General features: G+C 35.5%; 2 protein-coding genes across 4 annotated transcripts in view; both read right to left on the reverse strand.

The window, feature by feature from the left end:
• Positions 1-1015: 1015 nt before the first annotated feature.
• LOC107677365 (mitochondrial inner membrane protein COX18-like) lies at positions 1016-6328 on the reverse strand. 3 transcript variants are annotated; one of them, XM_016472243.1, is made up of 7 exons: positions 6203-6328; positions 5109-5538; positions 3896-3996; positions 3158-3324; positions 2918-3027; positions 1888-1995; positions 1016-1340 (listed from the first exon to the last, which is right to left on the reverse strand). In XM_016472243.1, the coding sequence occupies exons 2-7, from the start codon at positions 5523-5525 to the stop codon at positions 1173-1175; spliced, it is 1071 nt and encodes a 356-aa protein (XP_016327729.1). In that variant the 5' UTR covers positions 5526-5538; positions 6203-6328; the 3' UTR covers positions 1016-1172. The 3 variants fall into 3 exon arrangements, with proteins under 3 accessions (XP_016327729.1, XP_016327730.1, XP_016327731.1); XM_016472244.1 differs by having other exon boundaries at positions 6157-6328; XM_016472245.1 differs by lacking the exon at positions 1016-1340 and adding an exon at positions 1347-1691.
• A 1841-nt stretch (positions 6329-8169) lies between these two features.
• Positions 8170-13620, reverse strand: part of cpxm1b (carboxypeptidase X (M14 family), member 1b) — a 14715-nt gene continuing 9264 nt past the window's right edge. Inside the window, exons 8-13 of the mRNA XM_016472242.1 lie at positions 10980-11176; positions 10435-10614; positions 10031-10325; positions 9320-9459; positions 9122-9224; positions 8170-9025 (exon numbers count right to left, since the gene is read on the reverse strand). Of these exons, the coding sequence (XP_016327728.1) occupies positions 8715-9025; positions 9122-9224; positions 9320-9459; positions 10031-10325; positions 10435-10614; positions 10980-11176 (1226 nt within the window). The 3' untranslated portion in view covers positions 8170-8714. The remainder of the gene's footprint in view (positions 9026-9121; positions 9225-9319; positions 9460-10030; positions 10326-10434; positions 10615-10979; positions 11177-13620) is intronic.

Below are 13620 nucleotides of genomic sequence, written 5' to 3' on the forward strand. Positions count from 1 at the left end.
GAGCCCAGGTCTCTTTAAGTCTCATGTGACAGGGATTCCCAAACTTTTTTATGCCAAGGATTTCCAAATTTGATGATCCCCTTTCATAATTTATAAGGGTAGATACACATTTATACTACTGAGTAAGAATACTGGTAAGTGTGAATTTTTACAGACAACATACTGTTTTGTATGTTACAACAAAGTACAACATACTTTTTGGCTTCAAAAGTCGTTCATAATGGAATATGGTGAATATTTATTTTTGTATTTTCTCTTACGCTGTTAGAGAATATTAGATGTACAAACATGAAGAGAATCATTTTCAGTCCAGATTTGTTTGTATAAATACAAAAAAAAAAAAAAGAGCATATGTACACAACCATTCAAAAAGTTTGGCATTTACATATTTTATATATATTTTTTAATACTTTTATTCAGTAAGGATGCATTAATTGATCAAAAGTGACAGTAAATACTTTTTTTTACATTTTAGTTTTCATATAAATGCTGTTCTTTTGAACTTTCCATTTATTAACAAAACCTCAAAAAAGAGTATTATTATTTCCACAACATTAAGCAGCACAACTGTTTTCAACATTGATAATATTGTTAAATGTTTTTTGAGCACCAAATCAGCATATTAGAATGATTTCTGAAGGATCATGTGACACTGAAGACTGGAGGAATAGCTGCTGAAAATTCAGCTTTGCATTACAGGAATGAATGACATCTTAAAGTAAACTAGGAAACTATTATTTTAAATTGTAATAACTTTTCAAAATATTACTATTTTCACTGTATTTTTTATTGAATAAATGCAGCCTTGCTAAGCATAAGACTTATTTCAAAAACATAAAAAAATCTTACCAACCCAAAACTTTTGAACAGTAGTGTGTATGTTACAGAACAACAACCCTTACACTGTTTTCCTTTACAAATTTGTCATTTGTTTCTGATAGGACAAAACCGTAAGCCTTAGAAAAAAATGGAGACCTTATCCTTTTTTCACAAATAACTTTTATTTTAACATCAGCTTAAAATTGTACTACTTATCAGAGTCTCTTTCTTAAAGCAGTTTTTTTTTATTAAACACTTCTAATGGATGAATCCACCACTACATACACAGGCATCCACATGTTCCGTTCACATTTTCAGTAGCCGATGCTCTAATTTACAACGTCCACATCCATCTATTTGATGTATTTGGCTACAAATGCAGCGGCAATATCCTTGTATGGTGTTTCAGAGTCCGAGCGTGTTGGAGGGATCCGACAGACGCCCCGGAAGCGAGGGGATCTCAGGAGCAGGTTATGTGCCAGGCCAACACAACTGGAGCTGAGCCAGTACAGACACATGGACTACGAATTAAGGAAAAAGAAAATAAAAATCATCAGGGGTCATTTAAATTTCAAATTTCTATTTGAATTTGTGAATTCAGAGTGCTGTTTTTGTGAAGCAATCTCAACTTGAGAAACTTCTCATCTACTGCTCCTACGTATGAAGGACTGGAGACACAACACAAATATGTCTATTACTATGTGTAGATAAGCACAAGACATCGATTTGTCTTGTGCAGATCTACTGAAGATATCACAGCAAAGTTGTACAATGTCTCAGCCCTTTGTAACTATTCTCAGGTGGGCCCTCTGTATGCCCCCTTTTGTCGCAAGATCAAAAACCTCAAGAGCTCTGGGCAATAAGGGGCATATCTGTGCAGGGAAAAAAGACATCATGTACCACTGCTGTCTTTTCTTTTGGAAAAACAACATCACTTGAAAACGTGAGCGATATTTATTCATGTCATACAAGTTGAAACCTGTCCAGACCCTCGCTTAACATAAAGTTACTGTACACAGATACAGCAGATAATGTTTGAATGGAGTTGCTGAGGACCGGGACACTTACTGACGGGACTGTGGCGGCTATAGGAATCATCACCAGAGACATTCCTCTGATGAAGTTAGTCACATACTTTTGGAACTTTGAAGGCTCTAGCTGTCTGAGGGCGAATATCTGGAAAACAGATTGGAAGAAAAAAAAAAAAGAAAAACATTCATTGGTTAATAATAGAATCTCATAAAACCTATCAAGAACAAGTAATATTTTCACCCCAATTTTAAAATAAAAATAAATAAACATAACATTATAATAGATTAGAGTTAGACAAATCATTTGATGATATATTAATAATGTTGCTCAAACAGTAGACACTAGCAATGCTAAGGTCATGGGTTTAATTCCCAAGGAATGTAAGAACTGATGAAATGTTTACCTTGAATGCAATGTAAGTTGCTTTAGATAAAGTGTCTGCCAAATATACATGTAAATGTAATTGATATTATATTATTATTAATTTTATAATTATATTGTTATTTAGCAATTAATAAAAGATAAACAAAAACAAACAAATAAATAAATTGTCACTCTCTCTGTGAAATCCAGGCTAAAGTCTCAAAATCTAATTATGAGATTACAAGCATCAAAGTTTGATTTCAACCATTAATTTCACTATAATTTCAATCTTTGACATGGCCTTACTCAGTCAATATTAAAGATATAAACGTTACATTTTCACAGAATGTTCTTTACCTGATCAAGGATGATTTTATGTAGAAAACAATAAATCACAAAAAAAACAACTTTAGCTGGGTTTTCACAGAGATGTTCACAATTATGAAATTATTATAAAATTTACCTAAATTGGTATGCTGAAAATATAATTTGTTATTAATTCATTAAAAATTTTAATAGAATTTTAGTGGTCTCAGATATCTGAACCCCAATGTATATGAATTTTTTTTTACTATAAAGAGTGCATTGCAGTCATAGTCAAGTTTCAAGTGCTAGGAACAATTAAACATTAAAATTAATGTTAGATTGATTTTAAATTACATTAATATGATGTAGCAAGTCCTAATCTGGAGAACCGCCTCACCTCTGTGATTAGCAAGTTGATGAGGCCAAGAGAAACTGGCATGATCCAGGTAGAGTCTGTGAGAGTGAGGTCAGGGAACCACAGAATGCCACCTGTTGCCAAACCTGCTTCTGATGTTGATGAATGTACAGAAATATATATGTTAGTATATTAAAAGCTCCCTACAGGTGATTATAGGGATGCACTGCTAAATTCAAACAACAGAACATGTGGAACAATTGACCGATGGATGCGACTCACCGAGGGGAACATGTCCCATTCCCAGGCTGAGATTACGCAAGGCCAGAGACAGACAAACCCACATGGGCAGCTGGACCCAGATCAGCAAACTGGCTTTGAATGGGTGGCAGTTATCTCGAACATAAAGCTCAGACACGATTCTTTTCAGATTCTTCTTGAAATGGAACCTGTGAATGCAATTATAGTAATTAAGTGGCTAACAATGTTTTGGTGTAACTGACAAACTGTATATTATACAGTTTTTGTCAGACCATGCCAGTGTGATGAAAATAAATCTTGTTCAGTAAAAATATCTAAATATTCATATTAAATTTTTTTTTTACTAAAGAAGCACACTTGCATTAGATATTAGAACTGTTTTTAATATTGCATATAGGTTTAATATTTAATTATAGATTTAGTTATATTTAGGTTTAAAAATTGTTATAAGTTTTACAATATATTTAATATTTAAAAAATATATATTTACTAATATATAAAATGTTCTTACCCCAATGGTAAATAAATGTTAGTTTTAATAAAAAAATCTTGATTACTTGTAGAACTTGTAGAAATAGGTAAAAAACATCTCTTTAATAAAGATCTATTTTCTAAAACCAATTTGCCTCAAGTAAAACTAAAAGTCTTTTTTTTTTTTGCAGATAAATCGGATTCCTCATTTTCTGAGACTGTTAGTATGGGCTTTTCAAGACTTTAACCCAAGACACAGCAGATGGCATTAAAATAATTCTTTCCTACCTGCACGTTTTCTCTGACCAGCCCTTCTCTTTGGCTTTTACAGAGATCTCAAAGCGTAACTGGCGGGCCAACACATCTATCTCCTTCTGCAGAGCTTCAACCTAGCTGGGGCAAAAGGGCACAAAGGTTACTCTTTTCCAGCCAGAATTTTTTTCCTTTCCAACAGATACAAAGTCCCTGGCCTATGAAAACATTAATTCACTGGCCACTGTCACTGGGACTAAAAACCTAAATATGGCCTGGATGGACCAGTGTTTTAAATCAGTTTAACAAATTACTAAATTCTTCAGATACAGACAGCCACATGCATATTTTCATGTGCATTTGCATTTCATATATTAAAAGGACAACTGATTTGGCATCTCTGCTTGCATTTTAGATATCAAAACATCAGTTTAAAGAGATGGTCTGACACACTACAGATAATGGTCTCACACTGTGGGACATCAGTGGGGGAGGAAAAAGGAGGGGAGGCACATTCTTTTTCTGTTTCAATCCTCCTCCTTGGCAAGAGAAACATCCCACAGCTGGGAGACACTGGGCGAGAGAGAGACTGATAAGGCACATGATCTCCAGTGTTTACTTTGTGATATCTGCTGAACTCCAAGATGCGCATTACATACTTTTCTATGTGTAGATAAACACACAAATAAATTCAAATGAGAAAGGTCTGTTTACTCAATGATTCACGTTAAACCTAGTCAGAAACCAACACTCTCATGTTGCAACATTATTGAAAGGGATAAATCATTGAAAAATGTTTTCTTTTTCTTTTGAAACCTGGGTTTGATGTGCCTGTAATTCAAAAGGCAAAGCTGGAACTCAAATAACACCAAAGAGATGCCAATTATAGGAATAATGGGAAATGAAAAATGAAAACCAAAAGGAAAATAATGATATTCTAAAAAGAATATATCCTTTTAAGAAAAGACAAAAACTGGCCCGTGAATTAGCAGAAATAAGCGTAATTTTAATTTAAAATTACATTTAAAATATATTCAGCAAGAAAACTTTTTAAAATTGTAATAATATTTAACAATAGAACTGTATTTCTGATAAAATAAATGCTGCTTTGGTGAGCATAAGATACTGCTTTCAAAAACATAAAAAAATATTACTGACCCAAACTTTTGAATGGTTGTATATAGCTACAAAAAACAACAACAACACCAAAGCTAACATGATTTTACACAACCAAATATCCATACAAGACCTTTGCAATGATGATGGACTGATAGATTCCCAGGGGGAGAGTGATGGCGGTACGCAGGGCCAGCGTCGTGCACATGATGCTGGCCCACCACGGCAGTCCTGTCATCTGTTGAGCGGACACGAGGAGCTGCTCTGTGAGGTATACGGGAGTAGAGTCTGCAACGCTCTCATACCAGCTCAGTCGGTCTGTGGTAATAGTTCTTCTGGGCTGAAGCCCCACGGTCAGTGTGATGGAGGCATGGCCAGCTAAGAGGGGTGAACTGCAGCAGAGAGGCCGGATGCTGTGAGTCCTGGAGTCCAGATAGGAGGATCTGTGAGATACGCTTCTGATGTGAGGCCTCAGTTTTGCTAGGCTTCCATAGTGACATATCCGTACAGTCACAAAGGTCATCGACCTGGTAAACTTCGTCCATATCATTATGGATGAACCTCTGAAGAAAAAAGAAAAAACCGGTGAAGGATCAAGGAAGTGTCTCAGCAATGTCTGCACACAAAAGCAAAATCCTTTTTTCCAGTTTTGCAGACATTAATGATCCAGCTATTCTAAACCACATATCCTGTTTTTTTTGTTGTTGTTTTTTTGCAGAAAACATCCTGATTTTGTTTTTGCACGTCTAGAACTAAAGCAATTGTTGTAAGCATGGCATATGCACACCGTGGCATAATGATATTAACATGCAAGTAATTATTGCTCAATGGTTGTTTACGATTAAAGATGAGTTTTTTTAGTGTCCTTTATTATTTTTATTGGATGACGTACATCATAATCTGCTATGTTTCATACACTTTACCTCTCTTTTGCTCTTGACACACAAATCAAATGCCATGTATGACACATTTAATATTTTATGTTATGGATATTCTGCAAATCTCTTTAAAATAACATTTTACTAAAACAAACTATTCGTATTATAATAAAACACAAAAATGGCTATTATTGTTCGAAATGATCAATTTAAAATGCCTATCGAACACTAATCAATAGTATTAAAAAAATAAAAATAAAAAATCAGTCAAAGATAACTCCTTTAACCTGGTCAGACTCTTACAGTAAAGTTAACTGGAAGAAACGTAACAAAATCTTTAAAAAAATAACTTCGTTTGCGGTTGTTTATCACATAATTTGCGCGTTGAGTATGTATCGAAACATTTTATTTTTCCAAGTATATTTATCCTTTTCATTCGGAATGTCAAAACGAGCAAGGCACAAGTCGCTTGAATATGACGTCCTGTATGTCGCGCGAAACATTTGCGTCACTGAATCGCTCATTTTATATTTAAAATAAATAATTACGAACGTATGACAAGTACTACAAAATACAGAGTAGATTCAATGTATTCTAAAAGCGTATTTATTTATTTTTCTATAATTATGTACATTGTAGGAATCTCCCAAAGCAGCTCAGCGCCATCTGTTGACAGCCACAGGTCAAACAGAGAAAGTGGCGTACATAGGGACAATACAGAGCCAAGTTCATTAATCATGTTAAGTTATTACAAAAGTTATTTACAAATGATTCCCGTTTCATCTGGACCTTGGTCCAGTATTTGGATATTCGTATTCGTATTCGTATTTGGATAATACGAATGCTTGTTATGTGAGGTATGTTGATCTTTGTATTGTTTATCTTGATACATATGTGTTGCTAGATTTTGTGACAAGTTTCCTTCAAAAACAAAACACCCATGCTAAATCATACATTAATTAACGAGGCTGAATTCAGCTTCTTATTCGCAGCTTCTTATTGACGCTAGCCGTTCCACCTTAAAAGCGCGACGCTTCCACGCTCGACTTAGGGACCGTCTCTATTTGTGTCTCTTTTTCAGAAACGAACAATAAACAATCTTAAGATGTAAATAACACCAAGATAAGAGTGAAAACGGGCTATCAACATACGTTAATTATTGAACGTGCATGTCATCCTTTGAGTGCAGTAATGAAGGTTTTTTTATTTGTTTATTTTTATCTAGCCTCTTATGAAGAGTTCATATGACCCAGCACCTGTGAATTGAGGACTCCAGATACAAAATGATGACATTTTCATTGCTTTAAAATGTACACAAAGTTTGCTTAAATGCATATATGGTATTTGTAAATACTATAATTGCGTTTGAGGGTGCGTTAAAATGTCCACGGGGGCCTTATTCCCAGGGACGTTGACTGTTACCATGCAAATCTTCAGACATTTGTACTGTAGCATTTTGAAGTTATGAACCCATAAGTTTGGCAGATATGTCTATACAATAGGAGAAATTGCATTATTGGCCCAATTGGAGGCGCTACAACAGTCAAGTGCCTTGGTAATAAGACCACAGTAGAATTTTAATGCACCTTTAAAAGAAGCTGAGATATAGCGCCACCATTTGGGGCAATAATGCTGAACTTTTAACGCAACCTCAAAGGAAGTTAAGATATAGCGCCAACAATTTGGCCAATAATGTAATTTCTCTTATTGTATTGTCATATCAGCCAAGTTTATGGGTCCATAACATAAAACTGCTACAGTAAAAATATCCGAAAATTTGCATGGTCACAGTCAAGTGCACTGGAAATATGACCTCAGTAGAACTTTTAACAGTAGAACTCAAAGGAAGCTGAGATATAGCGCCACCAATTGGGCCAATAATGCAATTTCTCCTTTTCACAACACATATTGTTTCAGAGCAGCTTTACAGAAAATGCATGTTTTTCTGTTACAAAACCAGAATAGTCTTTATAGGAGTGGGTATCAGAAAGAACAGTTGAAGTCTAGTACAAATTATAGTATTTACAAATACCATATATGCATTTAAGCAAACTTTGTGTACATTTTAAAGCAATACAGTTGTTTTGTATCTGGAGTCCTCTATTCACAGGGGCTGGGTCATATGAAGTCTTCATAAGATGCTAGATTAAAAAAAAACAAAAACAAAGGATGACATGCACTTTTAATAATTAACGTATAATGTAATTAGATTTAATGCTGACAGCCCGTTTTCGCTCTTATCTCAGTGTTATTTACATTTTAAATTAGGTCATTGTTCGTTTCTGAAAAAGAGACGCAAATAGAGACGGTCCCTAAATTGAGCATGATAAGAAGCTAAGAATTGTCGCGTTTTTAAGGTGGAACGGATAGCGTCAATAAGAAGCTGCGAATAAGAAGCTGAATTCAGCCTCGTCATTAATTAATCAAACTTAATTTCACGGAATTGCTAGCATTATAAATTACTCGTCAGTATTCAGTATATAGCCTATATTTAATCTTCAGTGTTAAACTGTTTGAAATATAGCAGACAAAATATAAACATTTGACAAAACATTCCAGACTGAGATGTTGTCTTTGCTCTTCTATGCAGAAATATGAGCACATATTAGCACGAAAATCAAATTTTCCAAAGATGGCGTTATTTTTAATTGTCCATTTTATCAGTAACTGTTCAGTTTGAAACATTTTTGTGTAAAATTTACAGTATACTGCATAATGTATCTGCTCTAAATGTATAATACACAATGTATGTTACCACAGGAAAGGGCAACTTACAGGCCCTCTAAACTGCATTTGCCTGTGACATTGAGAGTTTAATCCTGTACTTGGCCGGCAAAACAGGTCAAAGGTTAAAGGTCAGTCTAGTTGTGGGCCCCCCTAGCCCTGCGCTGCTGTGATGCCCTGCGTTGATTAATAAGCTTAGTGCTGGCACGCAGTTTCCGTATGCGCAGCTGGCGCAGTCGGAGCTGTAGGTCTTTGGGAATCTTGCCTCCCTTGGCCAGGATCTCTCTCAGACGCTGTTTTGGTGTCTTGGTGAGGTGGAAGTCACATATAGTTGGGTAATGCTCATACTCGACCCTGCAACTTCGTGTAGCTGGGAAGTATCCCTCTGCGGTCACTGTGATATCATAGGCGCCCGGGTTCAACATACGCCAGAAGTCCCCATCAAAAGCTGAAACAGGATAGGAGAACATTTTTAGCTCATTTTGTAGCTGCCTGAAAGTATTTGAATGATTGCTTTAATCATTCTGAATGGCATTAACGTTACCTGATCTTATGTGGTGGTCGATGTCATCTACTTTGATGATGGCATAAGCGATGCCGGCTTCAGTGTCTTTGTCCTTAACCACTCCTTTGATTCCTCTGTGCACCTGTCATATGGACAGATCAGTGTTTGCATTGTTTTTTTTGACACATTCAGGTGTTTAGACGTGGTTGCTGGCATTTTGTATGTAATATGTTGTACCTGTTCCATGTAGACAAGGAGAGATTCTTTATTGTTCTCCCATTCTATGGGCAGCTCACTGGCATGAGGGAACTTATCACAGGACAGCTCCACCGTCACCTCAAAACAGTTGGTGTGCAGGTAACTAAAGTCATTCATACCTACAGATGAAGACACAGGCAGAGTGATGCAATCAGGGTTAATATTCTCAGACACTACCGTTCAAAAGTTTGAAGTCTGTAAGATTTTTATATGTTTCAGAGAAGTCTCTATAGATCTATGCTGCATTTATATTAACACAGAAAAAACAGTAATATTGTGAACTATTATTACAAACTGAAGTAACTGTTTTCTGTTTTATTATATTTTAAAATCTGATTTATTCCTGTGATGCAAAGCTGAATTTTCAGCATCATTACTCCAGTCTTTAGTGACATATGATCCTTCAGAAATCTTTCTAATATGCTGATTTACGCCTCAAGATACATTTACTTATTTTTATCAATGTTGAAAAAAGGTGTGCTGCTTAATATTTTTTTTAAAACTGTGATGCCATTTTTTTTCAAGATTGTTTGAAAGTTCAAAAGAACAACATTTATCTGAAACCAATTATTTTATAACATTATAAATGTCTTTACTGTCACTTTTGATGCATTTTAAGAAACCTTACTGACCCTAAACCTAAACCCTAAACTTGAGTTCCTTTATGATCTCAAAAGCAGCAGCACTTACTGCCTGGCACCGTATGCCAGTTTGCTCCGTTGATAATGTTATTGTAATGAAGGAAGTCCTCATTGTGACAGGGCCTTCGGTCTGGGTTGGACATCACATGGTTGGTGCTCGCATAAACCGTGGCCAGCCAGCGGAAGAAGCTTTCATCGGGGGTGGGAGTGTGCTCTCTGGGAGCCCAGTCTTTGGTCATATCAAACGGGTATGTGACCACCAGCTCTCCTCCATGGAGGTTAGCGCTGAGAACAAAAGGTATAGTTTGCATCCAACTGATGACGGCTCTCGTTTCTGGAGCCACCTTAAATATAAGACCAAAATAATGGTTTATTGAAAATCATCGGAGAATGATCATTTGAAGCCATTTAAAGATGAGAGGGGTGCTTGTTTTAATCAGTGAGACCTCATACCATAGCATCTTCTGAAGTATAGTACTCTGGAATGGGAAAGTAGTGATTGATTAGTTTAGATTTGTCTGTTTCCAGCTCTATGGCATCCCACATCACTGTGTTCAGATCTGCAAAGTTGTGATTCATGTCAATGCCCTCATAACTATAGCGACCCAGTGACCACCCGGCCAGCTCTGAACCCTGTAAAACAAAGCGTGTTCACAAAACACAGGTGTTGTGAAGTCACTGACTAAATGAGCTTGTTAGTGAATGATAAAAAATGTAAAAAGCACAAAGATTATTTCTAAAGGTTATTTAGTATGTAATGAATGGCTTGATGATGATATGATTTGAATCATCTCATTAACATGTACATTACCTTTCAAAGTTTGGGGTCAGTAAGTTTTTCTTTTAAGATCAAATACATGCAGCCTTGGTGAGCATAAGACTTCTTTCAAAAACATTTTAAAAATCTTACCGACCCCAAACCTTTGATTAGTACTGTAGTGTGTTAATGGAGAATAATTTTGGAAACAGCAGAATATCCATAGCTTTCCCCACTCTACCTTCTTGTAAGCCATTTCATAGCCATCAGGGTTCATCGAGGGCAGGAGATGGATGCGTGTCTCTTTGACTAGGTGAACAATGCGCTGATTTCCACATTTGTACTCATGGCATATGTACTCCATCAGGTTGAGCAGTAGTTCCCTGCCGAGCACTTCGTTCCCATGCATACCGGCCACATAGCGAAACTCAGGTTCACCTGCAGGGGGAGCCAAAATGCCTTTAGATTGTCATGCTCCTTCACGGAAAAGAGATTAAGTGTGTGCAGCTTTTAGGAGTGTTATGGTATACAGATGTACAGATTGGGGGCTCTGTTTTGAAAAGTAACTCCATGCTTTGCACAGATGCCTCTCCACCTCCCCTATAGAGTGTGCTAACAGAGAAGTCTGAAATCTGGCACCCTTTCTCTAGCAGTTCAGAAAGCTCTGCTTGTCTGTTTTGTTTTGAAGTTCAAAGTTTTTTTTAATCATAATTTGTTGGGTCTAATGTGTGTGGCCAACATTTTTTTAATCAGTTCTCTCTGGTGGGAAGAACAAAATAGGCATAATGAAGAACGTCTTAAATGTTAGGAAAGTGTCAAGATTTAAATATTGCCCTTTACATAAGTTCAACCAATAAACATTAAATTTGACTCTTTTTTGACTCTATTTGCACTTCTGTATTTTCTTTATTGGTAGTTGTCAATTGGTTTATGTCCAATTGGCATGGATGTTTACAGTTTCAGATCATATTGTAGAAATACCCTTGTTGCAACCGTAGTAGTATTCATTCATGTGATCTCAACATGGCCACCATTGTGTAAAATTAAAACAACCTTTTTAAGTCATTAATATGACTGGAATCTCATGTGTGGTTAGACCACTATAAACATTTGTATCATGCATTTCTTTTTAGTGTAAAATTGGAAATGAGGGGAAAATGTTGTAAAACATTATGTTGTGTATATATTTTGGAGAATGTTAATAAATTAGTAGGTTGAAAAATTAATTTATTATATTTAAATTAATCTGTAGTCAACAGTTTCTATCTCAGAAAACTAAAGCCATTCTTCCATTATATAAAATGCCCTTTTTCCATTATAAGATCATGAAATTTAGAACACAATGATTTATTCCCCCTAAAAACAGGTACATTTAATATTGGCTCTGAATTTTTAAGCAAAAACAGGAAATATGTGCAACTGAGCTGCATCTGTGCATATCTGACCAAGCTTGGCTGATTTATTTCTATAAATATTGATTCGGCTTGCAGCTTGCTGCCTCTTTGTCAGCCAAGTTGCGTCTGTTTTGACAGTGAAACTGGGCGTCATTAGGTTCAGGTCCTCTGCAAGGTTAAATTCCCCCTCCTCTGTTTCTGCACTATTTGGCTAACAGTTGACCCATTCAGTCTCAGCAATCTGGCTCTCGTTAGCCTTGCTGAGAAAACATCATCCACCCCGCCAGAGAGGAGGAATTTCCAGAGGTGTAACTAACTGAACTTTGACCCCCACATGCAGACCACATCATTGATATGCCATTGATTTAAATGCAGTGAGTCTGGAAAACCCCTAAAACAACAATGCTCTTAAAAATTAAGGTTCCAAAAGGTGGTTTTTGCAGCGATGAACCATTTTTGGTTCCCCAAAGAACCTTTCAGTAAACAGTTCTTAAAAGAGTCACTTTTTTCAGTGTGAAGACTATTTAATGATCTAAATATAATTTTTCCACTATAAAGAACCTTTTGTGCAATAGAAAGGTGCTGTGGATGTTAAAGGTTATTCATGGAACCATAGAAGCCAATATAGAATTTATTTTGAAGAGAGAAGGATCTAAATTGCATGAAGCGTACAAAGCAAAAAGGATAATATAATAGGAGTGTAACGGCACATAAACATGACGGTTCGGTATAGTTTTGGTACAGCAGGGCGAAAAATAAGTAAGTAAATAAATAAATAAATATATTAAACAGTTGTTTGCTGAACAAATTGCTCTTTCTTTAAATACATTCAATTATAATTAAAACTTTCTTAGGGATAAAAATCTACCTCAGCTTATGCTCTAAACTATAGTGAGCCCTTTTATATTACTATAAGGTTACAATTAACAACAGAGCACAAACTGAAATTTAATTACTATTTATTTTTAAATATAATAATCAACACTCAAATTTTTTTACACAAACATGTAAATTGCACATAATGCAGTTTTTAAATTAGCATTTAAATTATAACATTTCTTTTTGTTGTTGAAATACACAGTGGCTGCCATAACTTGTTTCATAACAGATTTATTTAAACATACATTAAATAAGACATCACTAACAGGTAAAGTAAAATATAATAAGTATATAGTCTTAATATTTCACGAAATGCTCTTCTCTTGACTAGATTGATGAATTGCCTGAGGTAAATGAAATGCTTTTGTTAAACATTTTGTTTACAAGCTGTTTTATTGACGTCTTTCCACGGTTGAAACACTGATTGAGCGATTACATGAGGCATGGGATGTTCATTCATGTTTATTTCGCGTTAAGACTAACTAAGAGCCGTTTGAACTGAGGCGTTTATACAGCGATCATTTATTGTTTGAATTTCCTGAAAAAATTGACATAATTTGAAAGATGAGACTTTTTCTAATCAAAAGTAACAATATATAAAACGCGAAG

Source organism: Sinocyclocheilus anshuiensis, unplaced genomic scaffold (assembly GCF_001515605.1).
Source record: "Sinocyclocheilus anshuiensis isolate Anshui unplaced genomic scaffold, SAMN03320099.WGS_v1.1 scaffold352, whole genome shotgun sequence".
Taxonomy (NCBI): Eukaryota; Metazoa; Chordata; class Actinopteri; order Cypriniformes; family Cyprinidae; genus Sinocyclocheilus; species Sinocyclocheilus anshuiensis.

Coding starts and splice junctions, on each gene's coding strand:
- LOC107677365 (XM_016472243.1), bottom strand. CDS start 5,525: ATGATATGGACGAAGTTTACCAGGTCGATGACCTTTGTGACTGTACGG. Junction 3,325..3,895: donor TGGTCAGAGAAAACGTGCAG/GTAGGAAAGAAT, acceptor TTGCATTCACAG/GTTCCATTTCAAGAAGAATC. Junction 1,341..1,887: donor TAGCCGCCACAGTCCCGTCA/GTAAGTGTCCCG, acceptor CTTAATTCGTAG/TCCATGTGTCTGTACTGGCT.